At 51.9% G+C, this 26370-nt stretch overlaps 3 protein-coding genes across 4 annotated transcripts; 2 read left to right on the top strand and 1 right to left on the bottom strand.

Moving 5' to 3' along the window:
• Window positions 1-1646: 1646 nt before the first annotated feature.
• C2 (complement C2) lies at window positions 1647-13819 on the top strand. Its single transcript, XM_068558561.1, has 18 exons — window positions 1647-1706; window positions 1868-2077; window positions 3329-3514; window positions 5341-5514; window positions 5595-5693; window positions 5887-6020; window positions 7125-7263; window positions 7873-8013; window positions 8835-8924; window positions 11390-11530; window positions 11644-11738; window positions 11835-11946; window positions 12064-12229; window positions 12339-12415; window positions 12557-12648; window positions 12849-12975; window positions 13146-13195; window positions 13346-13819. Exons 1-18 carry the CDS (start codon window positions 1661-1663, stop codon window positions 13520-13522), a joined length of 2256 nt encoding a protein of 751 aa, XP_068414662.1. The 5' UTR covers window positions 1647-1660; the 3' UTR covers window positions 13523-13819.
• A 366-nt stretch (window positions 13820-14185) lies between these two features.
• Window positions 14186-20339, top strand: CFB (complement factor B). Its single transcript, XM_068558559.1, has 18 exons — window positions 14186-14398; window positions 14495-14728; window positions 15157-15342; window positions 15487-15660; window positions 15881-15982; window positions 16094-16230; window positions 16535-16673; window positions 16993-17124; window positions 17404-17505; window positions 17596-17733; window positions 18245-18342; window positions 18479-18596; window positions 18816-18969; window positions 19078-19154; window positions 19362-19474; window positions 19575-19707; window positions 19788-19837; window positions 20139-20339. Exons 1-18 carry the CDS (start codon window positions 14335-14337, stop codon window positions 20283-20285), a joined length of 2298 nt encoding a protein of 765 aa, XP_068414660.1. The 5' UTR covers window positions 14186-14334; the 3' UTR covers window positions 20286-20339.
• Window positions 20340-20341: 2 nt separating this feature from the next.
• NELFE (negative elongation factor complex member E) lies at window positions 20342-26339 on the bottom strand. 2 transcript variants are annotated; one of them, XM_068558569.1, is made up of 11 exons: window positions 26236-26339; window positions 25716-25798; window positions 24279-24348; window positions 24032-24177; window positions 23487-23561; window positions 23326-23363; window positions 22827-23140; window positions 22560-22704; window positions 22346-22400; window positions 21995-22097; window positions 20342-20654 (listed from the first exon to the last, which is right to left on the bottom strand). In XM_068558569.1, the coding sequence occupies exons 2-11, from the start codon at window positions 25788-25790 to the stop codon at window positions 20557-20559; spliced, it is 1119 nt and encodes a 372-aa protein (XP_068414670.1). In that variant the 5' UTR covers window positions 25791-25798; window positions 26236-26339; the 3' UTR covers window positions 20342-20556. The 2 variants fall into 2 exon arrangements, with proteins under 2 accessions (XP_068414670.1, XP_068414669.1); XM_068558568.1 differs by lacking the exon at window positions 22346-22400.
• Window positions 26340-26370: the final 31 nt, after the last annotated feature.

Genomic DNA, 26370 nt, shown 5'->3' with positions numbered 1-26370 from the left:
GTGTCACCCAGGGCTGATAGAGCAGCCACCATCTCACACGTGCCGTAAAGAGGGAAAGAGAGCACGAGGAAGACTGCATTGGCTCATAAAGCTTCCATCTAGAAGTAGTCCATGTCGCTTACAGTCACATTTCATTGGCCAAAGCAAGTGGATGGGGAAGTTCAAACCTACTATGTGATTGAAAGGAGATGAAGCCAGAACGTCTCTAATGCTCACCACTCTGAAGGTAGTTTCTTTCTTTCTTGTAAAAATCCGAGCAGGTGGGCGGGGCTGGTATGACATCAACACAGTGTCAGGGACCCAGGCTCCTCTGTCTCTTTGCTCTATCATCCCCAGGATATTGCTCTTGAGTCACCATCAGATTTATATTCCAGCCCATGGGAGTGTGTGTGGGGGGGAAGTTACTTTACTTACCTTACTTGTAAGTTACACACATCAGTTCTACTCACATTCTATTGGCCAGAGTCTTGTCACCTGGCCATTAGCTGCAAGGGAAGCTGGAAAATGTAGTCTTTAGCTGGGTCACTGTGTGTTCTGCTAAACATCTCTTACTGTAGAAGGAGGGAGAACAGATACTGGGTGCAGGGGAGGCACGAGCAGCTCAGTTGCAGCGGCAGCTTTGGGACCCCCAGCACCAGGGGTGTCATGGTCTTCCTGCATTCAGTCGATTCTGTCCAAGGAACTGACTTTGTGTATGTTCACTTTGTGTATGTGCGTTTCTGAGAAGTTATTTGTAAATCAAAAGAGTTTTCATAAACTTAACTGATCACTTCAGAGACGTTTCATCTTCATCTTTGATTGATCTTATTTACTTACACCCCACATTGTTTGACAAATATTAAAGAGACTTCTGTGGGATGGGGAGGCTAACACACTAGCTTAGAGTTTCTTTGCTTTCTGCATTTCATACAAAAGGCAAGTTGTAATTTAAAGGCACATCCCAAATCCAAAAATACTTTCATTCCTTTGAATAACCAACCCCAGATTTATTTATTTTATAAGTTGGGGATTTTATCTACTGGACTTCCCGTAAAAACATTCTCAATATTTTTCCAGTCTCTAAAACTAAATATTGATTTCATTTTTCTCCCTAGATTCTCTCTGCGGAAGGACTGCAGGGAAGAAAAAGATAGTGAATCCTCCTAAGTATCAAGAATTTCTAAGAATTTCTAGTTTAATCCCTTGGGGGTTTATGTTCAAGAAGACAGTACTACTCTAGACTTAGAGGAAGTAAAATCCACTTGGGAAAACCCAAAAGAAAACTGAAACTTTACTTAAATAAAACGTTTTGCAATATCTCAGTTGGTTTGTGGGTTTGTGTGCTTTAGGCTGTTCATGTAAGAGCATGCGTGCACTTGTGTCTGTGAGGCGGTGGAAGTGGGGAGCAGTGTGCAGAGCCTGTGGTGCAGATCAACTGACTCTATGGATGTGTCAGGATTAGGGCGACAGACCGAAAGTTTCACCCCCTCAGCTCAGTCCCCAGTCCCTGATTATTTTTTCTCCTAATGAGAGAACATCCCCCCTACCTTCTGCCACTCCCTAGTTTTCTTTCTCTGGCAGCAGGCAAAGCAGCTGCTGAGCCAGCTCTGGTTTTCGGGAAGTCAGATGACCTTTTCCCTCTCCCGGCTCTCTGCCTCTCCGTGCCCCTAAGGCAGACACCATGGACCCACTGATGGCCGTCCTTTGCCTGCTGCCCCTGTACCCAGGTAGGAGCAGGGGAGGGGGGATGCAGGGGTCCTGTGGGGCAAGGCCAGTGCTACCCAGATTGAGTTTCCATGTGTGAAATGGACAGTCTCTTCTGCTTTCCTTTTCTTATCCATGCCTTCCTTCTTTTCTCCATTTCTGTGTCGTGTCCCCATGCCCACAGGCTTGGCTACGACCACTCCCTCCTGCCCTCAGAACGTGAATATCTCCGGGGGCACTTTCACCCTCAGCAACGGCTGGGCCCCTGGGAGTATCCTCACCTACTCCTGCCCCCTGGGCCGTTACCCATACCCGGTGGCGACAAGCCTATGCAAGAGCAACGGACTGTGGCATTTCCCGAGATCCACCCAGCGGACAAAGGCGGTCTGCAAACGTGAGGCTCCCCGCCAGCGGCCACCCCAGGACTTCTATTTAGTCTGCTCAGGGTGGGGCTTAATATGACTAGATGGGGTGGCAAAGCTTCTTTTCCACAGGGCTTTTCAAAATAGTGGGAAAAGGTCACCTGCCCAATAGCAAGGCATCGGAGGCAGGCTCTGATGTAGGTTGTGGGGTACCAAAGCCAGGGATGATTTTTTTAAAATAAATTTATTTATTTATTTATTTTTGACTGAGTTGGGTCTTAGTTGCTGCACGCGGGCTTTCTCTAGTCGCGGCGAGCGGGGGCTGCTCTTCGCTGTGGTGCGCGGGCTTCTAACTGCGGTGGCTTGTTGCGGAGCACGGGCTCTAGGCTCACGGGCTTCAGTAGTTGTGGCACGCGGGCTCAGTAGTTGTAGCTCACAGGCTTTAGAGCACAGGCTCAGTAGTTGTGGTGCACGGGCTTAGTTGCTCTGCAGCATGTGGGATCTTCCCAGACCAGGGATGGAACACGTGTCCCCTGCATTGGCAGGCGAATTCTTCTTTTTTTTTTTTAATAAATTTATTTATTTATTTTTGGCTGCATTGGGTCTTAGTTGCTGCACGCGGGCTTTTCTCTAGTTGCAGCGAGCGGGGGCTACTCTTCTTTGTGGTGCACGGGCTTCTCGTTGCAGTGGCTTCTCTTGTGGCAGAGCACAGGCTATAGGCACACGGGCTTCAGTAGTTGTGGCTCGCGGGCTCCAGAGCGCAGGCTCAGTAGTTGTGACGCATGGGCTTAGTTGCTCTGTGGTATGTGGGATCTTCCCGGACCAGGGCTTGAACCCGTGTCCCCTGCATTGGCAGGCGGATTCTCAGCCACTGTGCCACCAGGGAAGCCCAGGGATGATTTTTAGAATACTGAACAATTAACTGCACAGTACTGACCATTCTGGATGGATGCTGAATGGTCCTGGCATCCCCTGTTGTACCAGGAGTCACCCCTCTAGTTATCCACTCATGGGACGTCTGAGGACCCCAGGGGAGGGGCTGGGGTGGACATGGCCCTCAGGGGGCTGAGAGAAGTGGCTGTTTCTCAATCTATTAGGTTCAACTGTGTGAAACTGCCAATATTCAACCAACTGCCAAAAGTAGCAATTTCACAGGCATCAACCTAATATTTTGACAACCAGCTGGCTCTTCCCATGCATCCAAGCTGAACTTCACCCAGTTGGTGTCCAGCCCAGGTGTTATCCCTCCATCCTTATATTCTCATGCCCTTCTCTCCCTCCAGCTGTTCGCTGTCCGGCCCCTGTTACCTTTGAGAACGGCATATACACCCCACGGCTGGGGTCCCACCCTGTGGGCGGCAACCTGAGCTTCGAGTGTGAGGATGGCTTCACACTGCGGGGCTCGCCCGTGCGGCACTGTCGCCCCAATGGCATGTGGGATGGGGAGACAGCTGTGTGTGACAACGGCGGTGAGTGCCCTGACAGATGGCTGCATGGGGGCAGGGGTCTCCTAGGAGGCCTGGAGCCAGATATGTGTGCAGGGAGCCTCTGTGGGGACAGGGGCCTGGTGTTTCTGGTGCCAAAATCATATTCCTAGATTTTGGTCAGTTGAGGTCTATAATCACACATCTCTGGCCTGTGGGGATCCTGGCTCAAGGAAGTTGGTGCTAAGCTTCAGATCCAACATAAAGGCTCCAAACACTCAGTCCAGCTTTTCCAAATGCCTCAAAGCTAGATTGGTATTTGGACGCCCTGGGCTATTGTAGGAAAGATATGATGAAGGGAATCAAGTGTTGCGCTTAGGTGCCTTGCCTCGGGAGCAAGTTTGGGTTCCAAGCGCGGCTCTGATTTTGACAGCCTTTGGGCAGGTTATTTAACCTCTCTGTGCCTCAGTCTTCACATCTGTAAAATGGGGATGGTAAGAGTACTGACTGATGGGGTTGCCGTGTGGATCAAGTGAGTTGCATCTGGAACAGCCCCTGGAATGTGCTAAGTGCCACATATACTTTTGTCATGGTCATTACTGCCCCTGTGAAAGATGGGGGGGCTCTGCTTGACAGAAGTGGGGTTCCTGGGATTCCCTGGAGCCACATTTGCCTGTGGGCTTTGGAAGCTTCCTGGATCACAGCTCTAAATACATAATACAGAAGATTCAGAGTCCACGAGATGGCAGGACCATACCCTCACCTGGTGCCCAGCTGCTGGCTCCCTATTTACGTCCTTGATTCTTTGACAATAGCCATTTATTCAAACATAAATATAATTCATTTGAAAATTGAAGTTTAAACTACCTAAAGCGTACAAATCTTAAGTATTCAGCTTGATGAACTTTTATACCCTCAAGTATCCTTTTATGTGTATCCACCCACGTAATCACCACCCAAGACCGAGGGTCCATTATCTCAGGAGGTTCCTTCCTGTCCCCTCCCACAAGGTAACCACTCTTCGGACTTCTGTCTCCACAGATTCTTTTAGCTTATTCTTACACCTCGTAGAAGTGGAATCATACAAAATGTGCTCTTTTGCATCTGTCTTCCTTTATTCAGCATTCTGCCTGTGAGATGTATCCATGTTTTCCTGTGTATCAGCAGTTTGTTATTTTTTATTGCTTTGTAGTTCCATGACATATTACACTTTATCTATGCATTCTCCTGTTGATGGGCATTTGGGTTATTTCCAGTTTTTGGTTATTATAAGTAAAACTCTATGAACATCCTTATGTGTGATTGGGTGCACTAGGCACTTATTTCTCTTGAGCATATTATCTAGGAGTGGAATTACTGGGTCACACGCTGGCATATGTTTTCTTTCAGAAGAGGCTGCAAACAGCTTCCTGATTGACACTCCAGCAACGTAACAGTTCTGGTTGTCCCACATCGTCTCTGACACTTGGAATTACCCATCTTTTCAGTTTTAGCTGTTCTGGCGGGTGTGTAGTGATGTCTCATTGTTTGCAGATATTCTCTGTGGAGGGGTAGGGCTCCTTCCCTGAGGAAGCCAGCATCTTCCCTGAGGCTCTGGGACGGATACAGGCAGAGTCCCTGGGTTGGGATTGGTATGCTTTAGCTGGCAACTGGGCCACTGAGTTCTAAATCTTTTTCCCTACTTCAGGTTTTCTATCCACACACCTGGGAAGCACAGCTGTGGTGTCTCCCAAGGGAGAGGCCAAGGGACCCGCAGAGGCTCTGAGGGTCTGTAGAGGAGGAAGAGCCTGGTGGGAGAGGGTGTGTGAGCAGCACCCAGAGGCTGAGGAGGCGGGTCCCTGCTCACCTCCATCTTCCTTTGTTCCTCACAGCCAGCCACTGCCCCAACCCGGGCATTGCCGTGGGTGCAGTGCGGACGGGGTCTCGCTTCGGCCTTGGGGACAAGGTCAGCTACCGCTGCTCCTCGAATCTGGTGCTGACGGGGTCTGCGGAGCGAGAGTGCCAGGATGATGGGGTCTGGAGTGGGACGGAGCCCATCTGCCGCCGTGAGTAGCTGCTCTGACCCTCCTGAGACTCCTGGGCCCCCACCCCTGGCCCCAGCTGACCCCAGTGGCTCTCCCCACAGAGCCCTACTCTTACGACTTTCCCGAGGATGTGGCCCCTGCCCTGGGCACCTCCTTGTCCCACCTACTTGGAACTACCAATCCCACCCAGAAGAAGAAGGGTGAGTGCTTGAAGTGGGGGTGGCAGGGTGCTGGGCAGGAGCAGGGGAGGGGCAAGCTTCCGAGGGGCCAGGAGCCTCCGGTGGGCTCAGCGGGGCTGAGATGACTGGAGGGGAGGTAGAGGGGCCTGATTGCCTTGGCAAGAGAGTGGGTAGGAGGTGGGGTCTGAATCTTCCCCTTCCACATTTCTTCCAGAAAACGTGGGCCGCAAAATACAAATCCAGCGCTCCGGTCACCTGAACCTCTACGTGCTCCTGGACGCATCTCAGAGTGTGGAGGAAGAGGACTTTGAAATCTTCAAGAAGAGCGCCTCCCACCTGGTGGACAGGGTCAGGAAATAGGAGCTCGCACATACCAGCAGCCTTCCTGCACTCACGGTCTCTGTCTCCTTCCCCTCCTCAGAATACCAATCACAGCCCACCTCCTCCAAGAAGTCTTCCCAGATTACACACATGCCATGCAGGAATCACGGATTTAATTTAGAGGATCCTATTTTTCATTCCACGAACACTGTTGGGGTAGCTACTCTATGTCAGGCACTGTTCTGGGTGTGGGGGGACCCCAAAGATGAACAAGGCTGAGACCCCACTTTCCAGGAATTCATCATCTAGAACAGTGGTCTTCACAGAGGGGTACCCAAAATAATCCTCTGGCGTGTGGCAGGAAAATACTGGTATCCATGGTGAATGATTGTAATTTAAATTAAGACCTTAATATTTAATAATTTCCTTTTAAAATTTCAATATTTTCTATATGTTTTAAAATGTGTACAATATATTTAAATAGTGATACACTTTATAAGTATGAGTATACTTTATAAATACATATACCTATATTGAGGTACGTGCTCAGAATGTTTCGACTGACGAGGTGCATGAACAGAAGAGTTTGGAAACACTTGGTTCAGATTCCTTGCCAGGACTTTGCTTGGTAGTTATGCTTTTCACAATAGTTTGTGTACATATATGTTTTCCCTCCCAGCTACATTTGAAAGAAGGCAGCTTTTGTGCTCCTTAGTGTCTCTCTTAAGATGTAAAGTTAAGTAACTCACTAAGCCGTGAGGCTGCAAAACTCGACAGACAAGGGCCGATACGTTTGAATTCTACCTCCACCTCTTACCAGTGGTGTGATCTGGGGCAAGGTAACAAGCCTCAGCTTCCTCATCTATATAATAGGGACCATCACGACCCTTCACAGCATTGAGGTGAGGATTAAATGAAGAGTGAGCCAGTCAAAGAGAGGAGAGGACCAACAAGTGTCACCTTCCTGGCTTCTTCAAGCAACCGTTTCCCAGGAAGGGACTCTCCAAGGGCCTTGCATCTGTCAGACTCTGTCCAGGCTCTCTGCCTCCTCCAGGGCCTTTTGCTGGCTCCCTTACCAACTCCCCTTTGGTTTGGGAGCCTTTCATACTACCTCTCACTTGCCCTTCACAGATCTTCAGCTTTGAGATCAAGGTTAGTGTCGCCATCATCACTTTCGCATCAAAGCCCAAAGTTATCATGTCTGTCCTGGACGACAAATCCAGGGATGTGACTGAAGTGGCCCACAGTCTGGAAAACACCCACTATAAAGGTATGATGTCATCAAATGAAGGTGCTGGAAGTGGGGGCAGGGGATGAGCTCTCTGTGCCTGCAGAGATACTGGACAAGTTTGAGAGAGAGTGAGGCTTCTTGGTGGCACTCAAGTCCCAGGGCTCTGGGACTAAGGTTCCTTAGGTGGGGTGGCTTCCAAGTCAGGTTCATGGTCGGGGAGTCCCAGCTCCTACCAACTCCGGGCTTACTCGCACGTGCTACATGTCCAAATGCATCATGCAGGTCTTTGGCTCCTCCCTGAAGCCAGAACCACATGGTCTGGTTTCCATAGTCTCCTCATGTCATTAGGAAACTACCTGGGTGGTAGGTAGCAGATGGCTGAAACAACCCACTTTCTTTGGAAACCCCATCTTTGAATCTTGGGATTTTAGGATGGCCTTTAGTGGGGTTATGCAATGAGCATTTCTAAAGGGAAATTAAGTCTGAACGGGCAATGATGCCAAATCTCTAACCGGATATCAAAAGTCTGTGTTTATCAAATCTATTGATAGATGCATTTCCAGTGTTTGGGGAAAATAGAGTGATTTCCTTCTCCCAGGTGGTAGGTGGGAAGTTTCTAAGAGAGTTTTTCGCCTTCACATATTCCAGACCATGAAAATGGAACCGGGACCAACATCTACGAGGCCCTAAATTGTGTCTATATCATGATGAATAACCAAATGCAACGGCTCAGTATGAACACGGCGGCCTGGCAGGAAATCCGACATGCCATCATCCTTCTGACAGATGGTGGGTATCGTCGTCTCTGTGAGTGAGTCTGGCATAGTAGAAGGAGCAGCAATGTGGGGTCAGAGACCTGCATTCTGGTTCTCTCCCTGCCACTTCGGGCCTTGGTTTCTTATTTATAAAGTAGAAACAGTGTCGATGATGATGGTAATGACAACCACAGCAATTATTGATAATGGAAGCTGCCCTCCTTTCCGTACACAGTTTTGTTGTTGTTTATTTTTTTAAATTTTTTTGGCCGCACCGCACGGCATGTGGGATCTTAGTTCCCTGACCAGGGATTGAACCCTCGCCCCCTGCAGTGGAAGCACGGAGTCGTAACCACTGGTCTGCCAGGGAAGTCCCCTTACACAGTTTTTATGAAGAGCAATTTAAGTACTTTGTGTAAAAGTGCTTTATGATTATAAGTGTTAGTTATTGTTATTACCTGGGAGGTCACATAGAGGGAGCTGGATGGGGAGGCGTGGCTCTGGACCAGTGATGTAGAGGTCCACCGATGGCAGGGCAGACTGGCTAGTGGATCTGGGCTCTGCCATTTATCTCTTGATTTTGTCCAAATTACATGGCTCCTCTAGAAATCAGATTTCTTGTCTATAAAATGAGTAGACCCACACTTACTGGGGCTTCATGAGAATCAAATGAGATAAAGTGTAGGATGCCCCCAGCCCAGTGCCAAAGAACTTCAGTAAATAATGTATCTTGAAACTCGAGTAGGGAGTGTAGGTGTTGAGGTTCCCAGGATGAATGCTTCCCTTCTCCTCCAGGGCTGGGGGAAATCGTGATACATCACCCAGATGGACAATTCTTTTCCTTCCTTGTTCTAGGAAAGTCCAACATGGGCGGCTCTCCCAAGGTGGCTGTTGACAATATCAAGGAGGTCTTGAACATCAACCAGAAGAGGAAAGACTATCTGGGTGAGCCTCCGTCCCAGCCCCATCTGTGCTGCCCTGCAGGGGGCCCAGGGCCCACAGCCAGGGGTTCTAGCATCTTGGCTGTATTTCTATTGCGACCCCAGTCTGTATTGTTCTGTATGAAGGCAGCCGAGTGTCACACTGAAGAGTAGTCAAACTGCCCGTGGTTTCAAACTTGGGTTCATCTTTGATTGGCTGTGGCCATGGGTTGTTTCCTTACTTGTAAGGATATAGTACAAGGACCTACCTCACTGGCCGATAAGGGCAAATGCTCAAACATTGCCTGGCACAGACAAACACAGTGTGCAGTAGCGGCCACCACCATCGTCATCGTCGTTTTCATTCACCATCTTATGTTCCACAAACCTCTCCAGGAAGAAAAGGTCTGGATTCCTTATAGGGACTGTTCCTGGCCTTTCTTCCCTTAGCAGTGCAGATAACTAAGCCTCTGGCAGTTGCAGTCTCTGAAAGAACAGTTCCTCTAATTCAGACTAAACAAAAATGGCACTGACCTTTGACCGGAAAAGAACTTCAAAGAGAAATGCTCCAGATAAGGGAGGGCAGTTGGTTTTGAGGCCCCAAGTTTTACTTTACCCCTGGGTCCTCTCATTTCTGTTCATGCCACCCACTTCACCTGCCCCTTGGAGGTAAGTGCATTCCTCTTGAAAACCCTGGCCTAAGGAAGGCAAAACACAAACTCCACTCCCTAACTCCTTAACGTCACTGGGCCAGAGTTAAATGCTTGAACACACCTCATGAAAAAGAGGCAGGAACTGCAGGGAAATAGAGAAAACACGTGGGGCGTGATAACTGTCCAGTTCCCATCATAACTGCAAAAAAGGCCCATGAGGGGTACAAAGGGTGGGAGAAGACCAGACTCTGTGGTCCACCCCAGGGCAGTTCTGACTGGCACCCATGCTGGCTCAGAGGCTGGTGTGGATGGCTGTGTGGGCCCAGGTTCTCCTGCGGGAAGAGATGGCTCCAGGGCCCTCTCCTAGGGCCGACATTTTGCAGAGGAAGACCAGATCTGAAGTTTTGCCTCCATGCTACATCATGAGTTCTTTTTATTCATTTAGTCATTTGAAAGTACTCACTGAGAGCCTCTCCTGGGCCAGGCATCACTCTAAGAATACAGCTGTAAACAAAACAGAGGAAAATGCCTGTTACATGGGGATGTCTTTCTGGAAGGGGGCAATGTATTAGTTTCCTAGGGCTGTGGCAACAAATTATACAAATTTGGGTGGCTTGAAACAACAGATATTTATTCTCTCATGTTCGGGAGGCCAGAAGTCCAAAATCAAGGTATCAGCCGGGCTATGCTCCCTCTGGAGGCTCTAGGGAAGACTCCTTCCTTACCATGTCCAGCTTCTGGTGGCCCCAGGCACTCCTTGGCTTGTTGTAGGATCACTCAATCTTTCCTTTTTTTTTAATAAATTTATTTATTTTATTTATTTTTGGCTGCACTGGGTCTTCATTGCTGCGCGCGGGCTTTCTCTAGTTGCGGCGAGCGGGGGCTCCTCTTCGTTGCGGTGCGCGGGCTTCTCATTGCGGTGGCTTCTCTTGTTGTGGAGCACGGGCTCTAGGTGCGCGGGCTCAGTAGTTGTGGCACACAGGCTTAGTTGCTCCGCAGCATGTGGGATCTTCCCAGACCAGGGCTCGAACCCATGTCCCTTGCATCGGTAGGCGGATTCTTAACCACAGCACCACCAGGGAAGTCCCGGATCACTCAATCTTTGCCTCTGTCTTCACATCACCTTCTTTCCTGAGTGTATCTCTGTGTTGTCACACGGTTTTCTCTCTCTCTGTGTTTGTGTCCAGATTCCTCTATTGTTATAAAGGCATCAGATTATCCACCCCTCCCCACCCCCGCCTCCATCCAGTGTGACCTCATTTTAACTGATTATATCCACAAAGACACTATATCCAAACAAGGGCATATTCACAGGTCCTGGGGGTTAGGACTTGAACAAAACTTTTGGGGAGACACAATTCTATCCACACTAGGCATCAAACAAAATAAATGAGGAAACCATATGGCACGGTAGATAGTGACACGTGCTAAGGTATAAAATGAAGCAGGGAAGGAATCGAAGTGTCTGGGGCATTGCAGTTTTACACAAGGAGGGCAGGGAAGGCCTCCCTGAGATGGTGACATTTGAGTCAAAACTTAAAAAGGTAAGAAAGTGAGGCATGTAGAAGTCTGGGAGGAGGAGTGAACCAGGCAGAGACACAGTTCATGCAAAGGCCCTGAGGTGGGAGTGTGCCTGTCAATTTGAGGAACTTCAAGGAGGCCATGTGGCTGGAAGAGAGTGAAGGGGGAGGAGTGGTAGGGAATGAGGTAGGTAGTGGGGGGAGGGAGGGGGATCCCGCTCACGTAGGGCTTTGTAGGATGCAGCGAGTTCAAAATTAGTCTTCTGTCACGGAGTAGCCCCTCAGCCACAAGATTCTGGTGATTTCCTCTCCATCAGACATCTATGCCATCGGCGTGGGCAACCTGGATGTGGACTGGAGAGAACTGAACGAGCTGGGGTCCAAGAAGGATGGCGAGAGGCACGCCTTCATTCTGAAGGACGTGAAGGCTCTGAGCCAGGTCTTTGAGCACATGCTGGGTGAGTGTGCTTCGCCCCCTCCAGAGCGCTGTGGCCAGTGTGGAGCCGGCCAAGGGCACCGCTCACAGTGTCCCTCCCCAGCCTCCTTCACCATCTGCTCCTCACACCCACAGATGTCTCCCAGCTCACGGACACCATCTGTGGGGTAGGGAACATGTCTGCCAATGCCTCTGCCCAGGAGAGGACACCCTGGCATGTCACTATTAAGGTACCAGGAAGGAGGGATGGGGCTTGGATCCCAGAGGTGACAGCGGCCATGAGCCAGAGACACAGCAGTGCCTGAAGATCACCTGTTCCCCTGCAGCCCAAGAGCCAGGAGACCTGCCGAGGGGCCCTCATCTCGGACCAGTGGGTCCTGACAGCCGCTCACTGCTTCCGCAACGCCGAGGACCACTCCCTGTGGAGGGTCAGCGTGGGTAAGGAAGGGCCTGCACCCGCTTCCCGACCCCGTGGGCAGAGCTCCCACCTCTTGTCCCTAGCCTCTGGCCCCTTCAGCAGCCCTGGTCCAGCCTAATCTGCCACATTGTTTCCAGGGGATCCCAACTCCCAGTGGGGCAAAGAATTCCAAATTGAGAAGGCGGTGATCTCCTCGGGGTTCAATGTCTTTGCCAAGAAGAATCAGGGAATCCCGGAGTTCTATGGCGATGACATAGCTCTGCTAAAGCTGGCCCAGAAAGTGAAGATGTCCACCCACGCCAGGTGCCGGAGTCTGGGATGGGAGGGTGCCCTCTGGATGAGAGTGCTCTGGGGAGCGCTGGAGGAGGGGACACCAAGGATGGGCCTCTGTGACCCTTGTCCTTCTCCTCAGGCCTATCTGCCTTCCCTGCACGGTGGGGGCCAATCTGGCTCTGCGGAGACTTCCAGGCAGCACCTGCAGAGACCACGGTGAGCGCTGGGCTTAGGGTGCATGAAGAACTGGGATCAGGGCTTGGGGGTTGATGACGTGGGCTGTGCTGCAGTTCCCAAGTCGGGAGTCTGGATGCTGGGTAAAGGGACCAGCACTAACATCCTTTTCCTTGACTGTAGAGAGTGAACTTCTGAGCAAATTGAGCATTCCTGCTCATTTCGTGGCTTTGAATGGGAACAAGCTGAACGTTAACCTCAAGACAGGGTCGGAGGTGAGGGTCTCGGGTCCAGTATGCTGTGGGGGGATGGGATCCCCCTGTGGCAACTCCCGGAACGTCTCTCTTCATCCCCTAGCTCTGACTGCTTTCTCCATCTGACTCCAAGTCACCCCTCCTCCCGGCCGAGCTGCACTGCCAGGTGTCCCCTGGGCCTGCTCACTCCATCCTTCTGTCCTATTCCACCCCTACTGCAGTGGACAAACTGTGTCAAGGTCGTCTCCCAAGACAAAACCACGTTCCCCAACTTGACAGATGTCAGAGAGGTGGTGACAGACCAGTTCCTATGCAGTGGGATGCAGGGGGATGACAATCCCTGCAAGGGTGAGCCCCCCACCCACTTCTCACCCCCAGTCCCCACCCTGGAGTCTGGACTCCTGAGGGGAAGGCCACCTGTGTCCCTCTGGCCGGCTTGCATGCCAGGACACCGGTGCACCGCCCTGATGCAGTGATGAGAGTCAGGATGACAGTCTCTTGTCCCTCCTTTCTGGCAGGAGAATCTGGGGGAGCAGTTTTCCTTGAGCGGAGATTCAGGTTTTTTCAGGTGAGGAGAGAGGGGGGAAGCTCACAGGACCGGAGTTACATGATCTTGGCCTTGTGGAGGCACGAGGCAGGCCTTGGAAGGAACTAAGGAGGTTGGGGCTTGGGGCTGGGACCGGGGCAGCGTCCCCACCCCAACCTCTCCTTCTTCCAGGTGGGCCTGGTGAGCTGGGGTCTCTACAACCCCTGTGGCAGCTCTGACAAGAACTCCCGCAAAAGCGCGCCCCGTGGCAGGGTCCCACCACCACGAGATTTCCACATCAGTCTCTTCCACCTGCAGCCCTGGCTGAGACAGCACCTGGAGGGCGTCCTGAACTTTTTGCCCCTCTGATCATGGCCACTGAGCCCTTTGCTGTCCCGCCAGGACCCGCCATCTCTCCCGTCTCCTACCACCGAATGTCCACCCTCAGCCTCCATGACCCATCCGCACGCCTTGCTCTGAGCGCATCCCTGCTTCCAGGATCCCGAAGCAGCGGCACATCCACGCTGGGGCACCCCTGGTTCTCCTGCCAGTGAGGACCCCACCCTCTGCTTTACTTACCTCACTCTCCTTCCACTTTCACAGGGAATTACCCGGTTATGAAATTAATAAAAATCAATGATTTCCACATCTGTCTGTGCCTCTGCCTGGGGGCTGGCCTGGGGGGAGAGAGAGGCCAGAATGATTCCAGGAACGGCAAGAAGGCAGGTCAGAGACCCTGCTGGACAAACAATGGCTGGACTCTGCTCCGTAACAGAGTCAACAGGGGAGCCAGTGAGGGCCTTATATCTAGTCCCCAAGGGGGAGGTCTGGGCTTGTTGGGGAGGAACTGGAGCTGAGAGGAGGTGTTGACAGGCAGAGTCCTGGACCTTGGGCAGCAAAAGGTGGGGTTTTGCAGTTTCTGTTTCCTTGATTGGCAGCTCAGTGGGGCCCTCCCGCTTGGACATTCCGGGAAGTGATGTGGGTAGGGTGCGTGGCGCGAACAGCAGGTGCCAGAACACAGATTGCGTAAAAGGCTGGAGGCTGTGGGGGCAGGGGAAGGGAGCGTGACCAGGCTCAGGCCTGGAGTTTCAGCTTGGACATCGATCCAAGCAGACACGCAGCAGAAGCCAGGAGAGGCCATCCTGCCACCAGCCCCAGTTTCTCTCCTGTCTTCCGTCACCATGGGGAGCAATTGCAGCCCCCAACTCTGCCTGGTTCCCTTGATCCTGGGTCTCTTGTGTGGAGGTAAGTGAGGTCACAGCCCCCCTCCCCCCACCCCTGCTGCCCCCAGGATCCGTCCTTGGCCTTGTGAGGCTGGGCTTCACCAGCCTTTCTCTTTAGGTGTGAGCATGACGCCACTGCCTGAGGCCGGGCCCCAAAGCCCCTGCTCTCTGGAGGGAGTAGAGATCAAAGGTGGCTCCTTCCGGCTTCTCAAGGCGGGCCAGTCACTGGAGTACTTGTGTCCTTCTGGCTTCTACCCATACCCTGTGCAGATTCGTACCTGCAGATCCACGGGATCCTGGAGCACCCTGCAGACCCAAGACAAAAAGATTGTCAAGAGGGCCGAATGCAAAGGTTGGAGGGCAGTGAGGATGGGCATGGGCCAGCGGAGGGACGGAGCAGGTGGTGGCCAAGGTCCAGACTTGGATAAGATTAGACTTGTGTGGAGACCAGGCAGGCTGACAAGTTGGGCTGAGCAAGGGTAGGAGATGAGCAAGGGCTGGAGGTGGGATGGAGGGAGAATGAAGGGGAGCTAACCTTTACTAAGCGTTTACCCCGTGTCAGGCAGCCCTGGCAGTTCAAGGAACACTCAGAAATGGGGAGGGGGGAGTGGCAGGATTCCTCATGGGTTGAGGTACCCTCCAGGGGTCAAGGGTAGTAGCTGATCCTGTAGGACCGAGAAGGCGCTGTTTCTCAGTGACAGGGTCCCTGAGACCAGGAGGGATATCCTAAAGGGCAGCCCTTCCGTCTCAGTAACTTCTACTTGTTCTCCTCCCCCAAAGCAATTCGCTGTCCCAGACCACAGGACTTTGAGAACGGGGAGTACTGGCCCCGGGCCCCCTACTACAATTTGAGTGACGAGATCTCTTTCCGCTGTTATGATGGTTACAATCTCCGGGGCTCTGCCAATCGCACCTGCCAAGGGACTGGTCGGTGGGATGGGGAAACGGCCATCTGCGATGACGGAGGTGAGAAGCATCCCCTTTTCCCACGACAGTACCTTCTTCCTGACCACTCTCAGCCTGAGGAACTGGCACCATAGCCCTTGTGCTCTACCTTGCCCTTCGGGCCTCAGGCTTTGGCCCTTACCTCCATGTCTCATGCTTCTGCAGCGGGGTACTGCCTGAACCCGGGCATCCCCATTGGCACAAGGAAGGTGGGCAGCCAGTACCGCCTTGAAGACAGTGTCACCTACTACTGCAGCCGGGGGCTCACTCTACGTGGCTCCCAGCGGCGAACATGTCAGGAAGGTGGCTCTTGGAGTGGAACGGAGCCTTCTTGCCAAGGTGACCCTTCATCTGTACCCTCACGTCAGATCCTGCTCTCCCATCCTCACATCCCCACACCAGAGCACTGCCTTCTCCCCCTACTGCAACCCAGCTCCTTCCTCACTTCTAAACCTCCCCGAAGAACTTCTGAGCCCTTCCCACCCTGGAAACCCACCATCTCTCATCACTGTGTCCCTGACCCTCCCAGACATTTGACCTGCTTTCTGACTTCTCCCAGACTCCTTTATGTACGATACCCCTGCAGAGGTGGCCGAAGCCTTCCTGTCTTCTCTGACAGAGACCATAGAAGGAGTTGATGCTGAGGATGGGCACAGCCCAGGTTTGAAGACAGAGAGGGGAGGCAGGGCGGGGAATTGGGGGTGGGGGGAAGATGGAGAAGGGGCAGGAGAACCATGCATCCTGGAGCCTGAGTCTCTCTGGTGGCACCCAGGGGAACAACAGAAGAGGAAGATTATCCTGGACCCCTCGGGCTCCATGAACATCTACCTGGTGCTGGATGGATCAGACAGCATTGGGTCCCGCAACTTCACAGGGGCCAAGAATTGTCTCAGCAACTTCATTGAGAAGGTGGGGACCCCTCCCCCTGAGTGTGGGGACCCTGGATGGACCTCACTGCCCTGCCAGGACTAGCTCCCTGGTACTCCCAGCCCCTCTGAGCCACAGGGTCCCAGAAAATCTCCAGGTCCTATTCTGTCTTCTTTTCCTTTTACTTGAAGCGCTTCCTTGATCTTTAACCCAGACTCCTCCATGAACCCCAGGGTGATGAGTCAGTCCTTGAGCCCTTCCCTGTCTGTCCCAGCAAAGCTGCTGAATTCTCCCAGCCATATATTCTACTTTCAATGCCATGACCCCTTGCTCCCCTCACCCACAGGTGGCAAGTTATGGGGTGAGGCCAAAATATGGTCTAGTGACATATGCCACAGACCCCAAAGTTTTGATCAGAGTGTCTAACCAAAAGAGCAGCGATGCAGACTGGGTCACAGAGCAGCTCAACCAAATCAACTACGAAGGTCAGAAGTCAGGGAAGGGAATGGTGGGAGGTTCACTCTGGGGTCAGAGGGGTCCGAAGTTTCAGGAGCGTTGTGGGGAGGGCAGTGAGACAAGGAGGGCTACTTTTTAATCCACGGATGGGCGGCAGGGTCATTGGAAAATGGGGGTTGGTGGGAACCCTTTGGAACTGAGATGGTCACTTTGTTGTCAAAGGGAAGTCAGTGGGGTGACAGTTAACTCAAAAAGCTAACAGATGTGGATCTCAGTTGCTGCTAGGCCTCTGGGGTCAAGGGTGGCTTGGAAGTCCAGGTGAGGTGATGATTTCTTCCCTTTCCACAGACCACAAGTTGAAGGCAGGGACTAACACCAAGAAGGCTCTCCTGGAAGTATACAACATGATGAGCAGGGAAGTGCACAACCTCCCTGAAGCCTGGAACCGCACCCGCCACGTCATCATCCTCATGACTGATGGTCAGAGGGACCTTTCTCCTGCCTCTGACTCCCCACCCTCTCAAACCAGCGTGTGGCCCTGAAGTCCACGTGTAACACTGGACTCATGGTTGGGGGCCTGAGTGCTGCTCTTCCTGTGAACCTTTATGAGGAGGGACCCTTCTCTACACCGTCTCTCACGTCCATCTCCTCCCCACCCTGCTCACTCAGCCATATATGTCACTCCTGCCAGCCAGTTTATCTTCCTTGACCCTCTTCCTTCCTTGTCTCCCACCTTCATGGTCCTGGTCTCTCCTGCAGGCTTGCACAACATGGGTGGGGATCCAGTCTCTGTCATTCACGATATCCGGGACTTGCTGGACATTGGTAGAAATCGCAAAAACCCCAGGGAGGATTATCTGGGTGAGTTTTGTTGCCTAGGACTCAGCACCCCACTTTCTTAGCTCCTGCCCCCCAGGGCCTGGACCCTCACGCTCCCTTTTTCTCTCTCAGACATCTATGTGTTCGGGGTTGGGCCTCTGGTGGACCAAGACAACATCAATGCTTTGGCTTCCAAGAAGGATAAAGAGCAACACGTGTTCAAACTCAAGGACATAGATAACCTGGAGGATGTTTTCATACAAATGCTTGGTAGGAAGATATCAGAAGGGTATTAGGAGATGGTCAGGAAGCTCAGCTCTCCCCAGACCCCTCAAGGTCACTCATTCTTCCACCCCTCCTGAAGCCCTGGCAGTCTGGAAGTCCTTTCTCATTCCTCCTTCTCTACCTCCGTGTCACTATTCTTGCTTCCTGGTACTGCCCACTCCCTGATCTTAGAATCACAGACTTCTGAATGATGCAGAGATCTTTCTTAAGTCCCTCGTTTTACAGATGTGGAAACTGGGGCCAAGAGAGGTCAAGGAATGGCAAGTTAGCAAGAGTTGGGCCTGAAAACATCCAGGTCTCTGATCTTTGTCCCCTGTTCTTTTCACGATACCACAGTGGTTCCCTGCCCTCAATGTAAGGAAACAAGTGCCCCTGCCTTCCCTTTCCTCCTATGGGCATCTGGTCCCCATAGACATGTAGGTGTCCCTCCCCAAAAGGCTGCTGCCATTTGGAAGTGAAGTGTTCCAGCTTTCAGTACAATCTCCTTTCTTGCCAGATGAAACCCGGACTCTGGGTCTTTGTGGCATGGTTTGGGAGCACAAGAAAGGTACTGACTATCACAAGCAACCATGGCAGGCCAAGATCTCAGTCACTGTGAGTGCAGTGTCCTGGTGGCGGGGACTTATGGGAGGGGAGGTCGGGGCGAAACGAAGGTCGGGGGAAGGGCAAAGTGTTCATAGATGGTGTTGTTTGTGAAAGCCGAGCTTTCCCTCTGCCGCTCTCTTCCCAGCGTCCTTTTAAGGGACATGAGAGCTGTATGGGTGCTGTGGTGTCTGAGTACTTTGTGCTGACAGCGGCACACTGTTTCACTGTGGATGACGAGAGACACTCAATCAAGGTCAGCATGGGTAAGGCTGCAACCAATCAATCCTGAGCTTCAGCCATGCCCTCTGGGCAGTACCTCCCACTCTTCAAGAGCCCACACTCCACCTGACCTCAACACAGCCCCTTCCCTTGCACGCTGGACCAGTTAGGGATGGGGAAGACTTGAGTTAGGGATGACATGGAGGCAGCAGACTGCCTACAGAGAAGTGGGTGGTCTAGAGGTACCCATTCTCCTACTTCAGGAGGGAAGAAGCAGGAGTGGGAGATAGAAGAAGTCCTATTTCACCCAAACTACGACCTCAATGCGAAAAAAGCAAAAGGTATTCCTGAATTTTATGACTATGATGTGGCCCTGATCAAGCTCAAGAAGAAGCTCAAGTATGATGAGACCATCAGGTGAGCCATGTGGGTTCCCAAAGAGAAAAGGCTGGGAGAGGTAGGGCTGGAAGACTGGGGCAGGTCCAGGGTTCACCATCCCTGAATTTCCCCGTCTCTCCTCAACAGGCCCATTTGTCTCCCCTGCACTGAGGGATCGAATCAAGCTTTGAGGCTTCCACAGTCAACCACGTGCCGGCAACAGAGTAAGATATATTCAGGGAGAGTAGCATAAGGGTGAGGTTCTGAGAGACAAGGGGGCGCATGAGAGGGAGCTGCAGGAAGAGGAGGTGATGCCCAGCCCAGTCTCTAGCTCACAGGAAGGGGTGGAGGAACATTTGCTGAGTGACAAAGGACAAGGACAATGGGGGAAGGGAGAGTGCTGAAATGACCCAGTCTGTCCATTTGTCCAGTGCAAGAGCTGCTCCCGGCAAAGGATATCAAAGCTCTGTTTGTGTCCGAGTTGTCTAAGGATCATAGGAAGACACTGACTCGGAAGGAGGTCTACATCAAGAATGGGGAAAAGGTGAGGAACGTGGGATCCTGAGGTCCTTTACGCCCCAATTCTTCCTAAGCAAGCTTTGTTCATCACTCCTCTCCTGCGTGCATCCCCACCTCACCTACAGAAAACTGGCTGTGAGAGGGATGCTCTACATGCCACAGGCTATGACAAAGTCAAGGACGTCTCTGAGGTAGTCACCCCCAGGTTCCTTTGCACCGGAGGGGTGGCTCCCTATGCTGACCCCAACACTTGCAAAGGTGAGAGAAGGCTCTTTGGTTGTGATCTAAGTTCCTGAGGCCCAAGAGTCTTTTCCCCTACAGCTTCTCCCTCCCTGTAGGTGATTCTGGTGGTCCCCTGATTATTCACAAGAAGAGTCGCTTCATTCAAGTGAGTTTCCCCTTTCCTCTCTGTGGGGAGATGCCAAGTGGTCAGCATGGCCCCCAAAGCAGGAAAGCTCACTGCATGTGGCTGGAAAGGGGAGGGTGGAGCCTGCCTCACCTTTGGACTTCTCCTTGAACTGGCCAACTTAGGGCTGTGTGTCTGATCTGTGTGCCAGGGGAAAGGACTGAGCTGGGCCCCTAGTCTAATCCTCCCAGGTCAGCTCAGATGCAGCTGGGAGTAGCTGTGCTCCCTGGGATTAGGAAGGAATTCTACCAAATGGTTCCTGGGACCCCCTCGCCCTCTCCAGGTTGGTGTGATCAGCTGGGGCGTTGTGGATGTCTGCAAGCGGCAGCAACAGGTACCTGCTTACGCCCGAGACTTTCACATCAACCTCTACCAAGTGCTGCCCTGGCTCAAGGAAAAACTCCAAGATGAGGATCTGGGTTTTCTATAAGGGGTTTCCTGTTGGAAAGGGGCATGAGAGCAAATTAAAACAACTACGACAACACCTGTGTTCAAGATCCTTTTGGGGTAAAGGAGCAGGGAGCGTGCACTGACCATGTTGTTACAACTGAGATCAAATCTAACAGCCGTTTTTAAAGGCTCAACCCCAATCCCAAGTGCTGAAAAACCAGAGGCTGAGGGAGATGTGTGAGCTTCCACCTCAGTGTTTTACTGAGACCAGCGTTGGGGCAGATGAGGCACACGGAATCCAGCTCCACTCCCTAGAAGCCGTCCACAAGGTTTTCCTTATAGACGTCCTCACTGTAGACAATCTGGGTCCTCTTGTCCCGGTGGCAACCCTTAGGGCTATTCTGGACAGCTAGGGAGGGAGGAGAGTATTCATTAAGGTCTGAAGGAGGGCACTGCTGAGACCTGAGGCCCAGAGTTTGACCACCTCAACTCTAGCCTCTGGCCCTTGGATGCCCAGTTTCCATGCTGCCCTCTGGTGGCCGGGATGGCCTTTCTATTAATACCTTTAGCCCCCTTAGGCCAGTGGCTACCAACCCATGGCCCCAGCAAAAAAGAGTGTACACTGTTATCATGGCACATGCAAATACCGTAATGAGTGTTTTGTTCTTAGAAAAACCCCATATGTTATTGTTGAGACGTGTAAATAATGTTAACCCACAACTTTCAGTCAGTACACCAAAAATTAAAAAATTAGAAAATCTCTATAGTCCTTTGTTAACGTGCTGGTCCTTTTTGGTTCCTTCTTGTACAGAGGGCCACTCTTGCTCTGAACTCCCTTGTGCCCACTCCTTTACACGAAAATCTATTTCAGGTAAAACGGGTTATTCACTCCATCAGAACTCATTCTGGGTGTAGCTTTGGCCCTCAGCATTCTCCCTCGAGCCGTCCCTTCCCCTTCCTCTTTCCTCCCTACCCCCGGTGTGTCCCTCTCTTCACCCCACCTCCAAGGATTCCATCCCTGCCACTCTGGGCCTGGAGTGAACCCCCTATACAAGCCCCCATTCTCTTGGAACTTTGTATCTTGACTCCGCTGATCACTTCCTCTTTCTCAAAGCTTGTATCCTTTGGCTGCAATGACCCAGGCCCCTCGGGTGCTGCTCCCGGCCCCATGACCTCTCCTTCTGTCTCCTTTGCAGCATCCTCAACTTCAGCCTAACAAGTCAGGATGGCTGGGGATGTGTGGGGCATGAGGAACGCAGCCCAGCTTCCCATCATATCCTCTGACTGTTCCTCAAGCCCAGTCCCGGTTCATTTTCTCTTGAAATTCAGTCTCCCCTGCCAACACTATCGTTTTGCAGCTACCCCGTGATACAGATGACTCTAGTCTACATTTTCATGCCTTACCTCACACCTGAGTTCCATATCCCTAATTTCAAAGGTTTATTTTATAAAACCAACTATACTGCATCTCAAAATGAATAAGGCCGCATGAGATGCTCACCTTTCACCAACCTCAGTCACTTCCACTTTTTCCCCGTTCCAGTCAGTGCCTTGGAAATTGTTTTCAATACTTTTCTCTCCTTCTCCTACTTCTAACTGACAGAAGGCCTGACGATTCTCCTTCCAATCCCCACAGCTGTCACACAAATCCAGACCTCTGTCACCTCTACAGAACCCAGGGACACGCAGGGGAACAAACAGGGGTGAGCTGTAGGGGACAGAATGAGAGAGGAAGAATCCCATTCTTACCCAGGGAGCCCCAGACAGACTTGCCAGTGGCAGCGTCCAGCATGGGCTGTTTTCGGGCAATGCTGACTTTGAGCTGTACGGACTCCACTTGGGTCCCGTTGAGCTGGGGCAGAAGAGGGGAGGGGGCAGAGGATGGGGGGAAACATTATAGACAAACCAAAGGAGAATTTCCAGGAGTTGCCATCCTAGGAACAGACTAAGTAGGGACTTGAGAATGCAAGGTTTCCTGCGTAAATAGGGAGAGACCATCTCTGTCAAGAGGAAATGACTTCCTCCTGGCTCCCAGTATTTTAGAAAGAAAATATAAGGATGGCAGGAGGGATGGGAAGAACAGATCTGGGAAGTCCCAACCTCAGCAACGGCCTGATCTGCTGACTCCATCTTTTCATAGGTGACGAAGGCACAGCTGGGATGAGAAAACACAGGGTCAGTAGAGGGCCTATGGGCTCCTCGGGACCCAATCAAACCCAGTGTTATAGGCTGTGGAGACAGGCTAGCTTCCGCCCTCAGGTCTCATACCCCAGGTCCTCCAAGGACTATCATCCTGCCCCACTGTCATCCTTACTTTCTGGGTGGGTCCATGGAGAGGTCAATGATGTTTCCAAAGGGAGAGAAGGCCCCACGGAGGAGGGTGGGTGTCATGTCTTCCCCATACACATAGAGAGTGTTCCCCTTCCGAGGGGCCCGGCGTTCAGGGAACGAGTCCGACCCTACAGGACAGAAATCAGTAACGAGACATAGTCTAGCTCACCCTCCACTTTAAGAGTCCAGTTTAGTAGGACCCACCTAAACCTCATCTGAAGTCACCTTCCCACCAGCCAAGCTCACTCACTGCGGAAAGGGCCCTCTCGGTCCCGGTCCCTGTCCCGGTCTCGGTCCCGGTCCCTGTCCCGGTCTCGATCGCGGTCTCTGTCCCGCTCCCGCTCCCGGTCTCGGTCTCGATCCCGTTCCCGGTCTCTGTCCCGGTTCCGCTCACGGCTGCGGTCCCGGCTGCGGCTTCGGGGAGGGGAGGCTGAGGAGCGGGCACCGCCACGTTCTTCGTAGCCCCAGTCAAAGCTTCGAGGGGGGGCATCACCAGCCCCTGGGCCCTCTGCCTCTTCTCCATCTGGCCCCAGTTCCCGAAGCCGATCACTGGAAGACACAAAGCTGGGGAGAGGTAGACAATGAGGATCAAAGGGGGCCTCTACCTTGTCTTCCCAGAGCCTGGGGAGACTCAACAATCCCTCTGTAGCCCCAGCTCCTCCCACTCCAGTCCCAAACCTCCTAAGGACCCAGGCCATTCCCTCGCCCCCGCCCCCCGCCAATGGGACCCAGTCCTATCTTTCTCTAACCTCTCATACAGAGATTTCCTCTGTGGACGTCTAGACGACTGAAAAGGAAACCAAGGACAGTTAAGATGAGTCCTAGTTGCTGGCATGTGGTCCCAAATATGTGGGTTTCTCATTTTTCTCAATCCCCAGCCCCTCAGAGACAGACAACTGGAAACCATTACCTCCTGCAGATCATCATCGGCAGATATGCTCCTCTGGAACGGTTGGAAAGTGGGGACTGGCCCCTTCTCAGGGTCCTGGGAAGACGGTAGAGACCCACCTCAGTGGGGGAGCAGGAGGCTGCCTAACCACGGGGCAGAAGGAGTTCCTCTTCCCTCGCCCTCTTCTTGGCTCCCCTGGCCTATCTTTTTTTTTCTTTTATTTCCTTTCACATAAAAGATTTAATACACACTTAAAGCAGTTAGTTTACTTAAAAATGTCTTAAACCTGATGACATTCTCAGCCTGTTCAACTCCTCAGAGCAACACAATCCAGGAGCTCTTCTACATGATGGATTAGAGTCACAGAATGCGTAAAACGGAGGAGAATCTAGGAGTCATCCAGTTTCTTCATTTTACAGATAAGAAACCTGAAGCTCAGAATGGTATGGCAACTTACCCATGATTAAACTGGCGTTACTTTCCCCCTAAACTTACCTCCATTCCAACTTGGAAGGATGCCCTCTGAAGTCAAGGAGTCCCTGAACAATCTTTCTGCCTGTGCTCACCTTTAACTTTCCCTCTAGGGTCCGAGAACGTTTGAAGCCTGAGTTCTTGGTCTCAGCCTTGATGGCACTGATGGCTCCTGACTTCACCAGCTGCTTTGCCTGCTCTGTTGCCGTGGCTGTGTCCACCACAGGCTGCTCTGACAGTGCTGGAGTGGCGAGGGAAAGAGGCATTATGTTGGCCAGGCTGTGACAGAGGTCAGCCCGTGCTGCTCAGTTCCAGTCTATCCCCGCTTCCCCTGTCACTCACAGCGTTTGACACCGCCTTGGCTGGCTGTGCTGCTGCTGCTTTGCTTCTTCAGAGCCAGCAATGCCTTCTTCTGAGAACAAGAGTGAGAAGAGAGGAGTTGGTGAGGGCCAATCCCTGGCCAGGTCCTCTCCCAAGGCCCCTGGGCACATCACTCCGGGGACACCTTTCTGAGAGAAAATAATGCAAATGGTGCCCCTGGAGTGGTACATTGAGGCTGCCCTGCCTCTCACATAGTCCTCCAGATCATCTACAAAGCCAGCCATACCTAATCTATCCAAACCATGGCCTCCAGAGGCTTTCCACAGTCTCATGTTTTTCAAGTTGAAAACAAGGCATTCAATCATAGACCAGAGCCCCCGGATATAAGCTGCACTTAAGTATAAGCCTCCGTGCCTTCTTAGGGACTTCATCCATCCACCCCTATATGTTTCATAAGAACACACCATTGCTTTGAAACAGGGATATGCAAAACTATGAGACATAGATCCTCCCCTCAAGAAGCTTACAGTCTGAGAAATAAGATGACTAGGTTGAATTTTCAAGACTGATCATAAGTGCAGATTGTAGCTGAGAGCAAGTAAGATTTTTCTGATGCCAAATGGTTATTTAACTGGGTCCTGGATACAATCTGCATAACACAGACTGAGAGGAAAGGGCATTTTAGACAAAGAAAACAGGGTGGCAAAGATGCAGAGATAAGAAAGCTTTGGGAATGCATGTTTTGGGATCAAGGAATAGTTCTATAGAAAGGGATGCCTGATTAAGGCTTTGTTTTATAGACAACGTGAAACCACTGGGTTTTGAGAAAAAGAAGGACAGTGTTTTGTGTTTTCAATGCACCATTTTAATAGGAGTGAAGAAGTCTGTCCAAAAAAAGAAACTTGTTGAGAGACCATTACGACAGGCTAGGTGAGCATCAGCAAAGACCTGATCTAGGGAATACAGAGGAAAAAGTAAACGGAAGAAATTACTTCAAGGGAAGAATCAAGACGACTTGGCAAATGTTTGGCTATGCAAATTGAGCAGACGACAGAGATAAGATTTTCATTCCAAACACGTGGGAGAAGTAAATGTAGTCAGCCCTATTTGGAAGACCAAGTTTAGAACAGACAAGATGATAGCTTCAATTTTGGATATGTGAAAGTTATCAGTAAAACACTAGATGGAACTGGAAAAACCAAGCTTGGGATCGCCAGCTCTTAGGTGGTACTAAAAGCCACGGAAAAGGAAGACAACTCCATGGCAGACTGCATAGAAAAGAGAGAAAAGAAAGCACACACTTGAGAAGGTCCATTCCTGAAGCTACACTGAGAGGTGGTATGTGTCCAGGTATGAGCTAGCTGAATCCCCACCCCCCCCATCCCCTCACACTCACCCCAGGTGTTCTCAGTGCAGAGTCTTTGAAAGTTTGGGTCATACCCGCACACACTCCCTCACCTTTTTCTTGAGTTTGCTGAATTTCTTCTGCAGAGCCTCCTCCTCCTCGCTCAGTCCGGGGGGTATCACCAACATGGTGGCTCCTGGTTCAGGGGCAGGGCCCAAGACATCTTTCTCCACTGTCACCGCCCAGGGTTCACACGCCGTGCACACTGACCCCAGCCCCACCCCTCCAGGCCTGCCTACTCCTGTCTTCTGCCTCTCCCTACCCCTTGCTTAAACCAGGCTGCCGTCCAAACCCCCGCTCGTCGGGATCAACCAGCATTCCCTTCTCTCTTCAAGAATCACGGATACCAGCGCCTAGGGGCACCACGTGGCCCAGGAAGGGAGAAACACCTCCTCCGTCGCCAAGACGATGGCACCAGACCCCCCCTACCTCGCTGGGGTTAGTATGGCAATCGCGGGGTCCGAAAAGCAGAGGAGGCAGTGGAACCCGCGCAGCGCTTTCAGAGCAACCAAAGGGGCAAGAAGACAGAAGGAGCTCGGAAAAAAGGGACGAAGGCTGAGGAAAAGGCCTTACCTGAGGGGGCGGCAACCGGAGCCCCACGATCTCGGGCGGCGCCCAAGCGGGCAGCGGATCGCGGGCTCGGAGCGATGACGTAGCGAAGGGCGGAGAACGCGGTAACCAAGGCGGCCCGCGGCGCACACACTTCCG

Source organism: Eschrichtius robustus, chromosome 12 (assembly GCF_028021215.1).
Source record: "Eschrichtius robustus isolate mEscRob2 chromosome 12, mEscRob2.pri, whole genome shotgun sequence".
NCBI classification, from domain to species: Eukaryota; Metazoa; Chordata; class Mammalia; order Artiodactyla; family Eschrichtiidae; genus Eschrichtius; species Eschrichtius robustus.
Note: the sequence above shows the minus strand (reverse complement) of the source record. Positions and strands in the feature narration are given on the sequence as shown.

Excerpts from the sequence above, each read along its gene's own strand:
- C2 (XM_068558561.1), top strand. The coding sequence starts at position 1,661 with ATGGACCCACTGATGGCCGTCCTTTGCCTGCTGCCCCTGTACCCAG. Across the intron at positions 11,739-11,834 it reads CCTGGCATGTCACTATTAAG|CCCAAGAGCCAGGAGACCTG; the intron begins GTACCAGGAAGG and ends GTTCCCCTGCAG. Across the intron at positions 13,196-13,345 it reads GGAGATTCAGGTTTTTTCAG|GTGGGCCTGGTGAGCTGGGG; the intron begins GTGAGGAGAGAG and ends TCCTTCTTCCAG.
- CFB (XM_068558559.1), top strand. The coding sequence starts at position 14,335 with ATGGGGAGCAATTGCAGCCCCCAACTCTGCCTGGTTCCCTTGATCCTG. Across the intron at positions 18,343-18,478 it reads AGGCCAAGATCTCAGTCACT|CGTCCTTTTAAGGGACATGA; the intron begins GTGAGTGCAGTG and ends CTCTCTTCCCAG. Across the intron at positions 19,475-19,574 it reads ACATCAAGAATGGGGAAAAG|AAAACTGGCTGTGAGAGGGA; the intron begins GTGAGGAACGTG and ends CCTCACCTACAG.
- NELFE (XM_068558568.1), bottom strand. The coding sequence starts at position 25,790 with ATGTTGGTGATACCCCCCGGACTGAGCGAGGAGGAGGAGGCTCTGCAG. Across the intron at positions 22,098-22,559 it reads TCCATGGACCCACCCAGAAA|CTCAACGGGACCCAAGTGGA; the intron begins GTAAGGATGACA and ends CTTCTGCCCCAG. Across the intron at positions 20,655-21,994 it reads GTCTGTCTGGGGCTCCCTGG|CTGTCCAGAATAGCCCTAAG; the intron begins GTAAGAATGGGA and ends CTCCCTCCCTAG.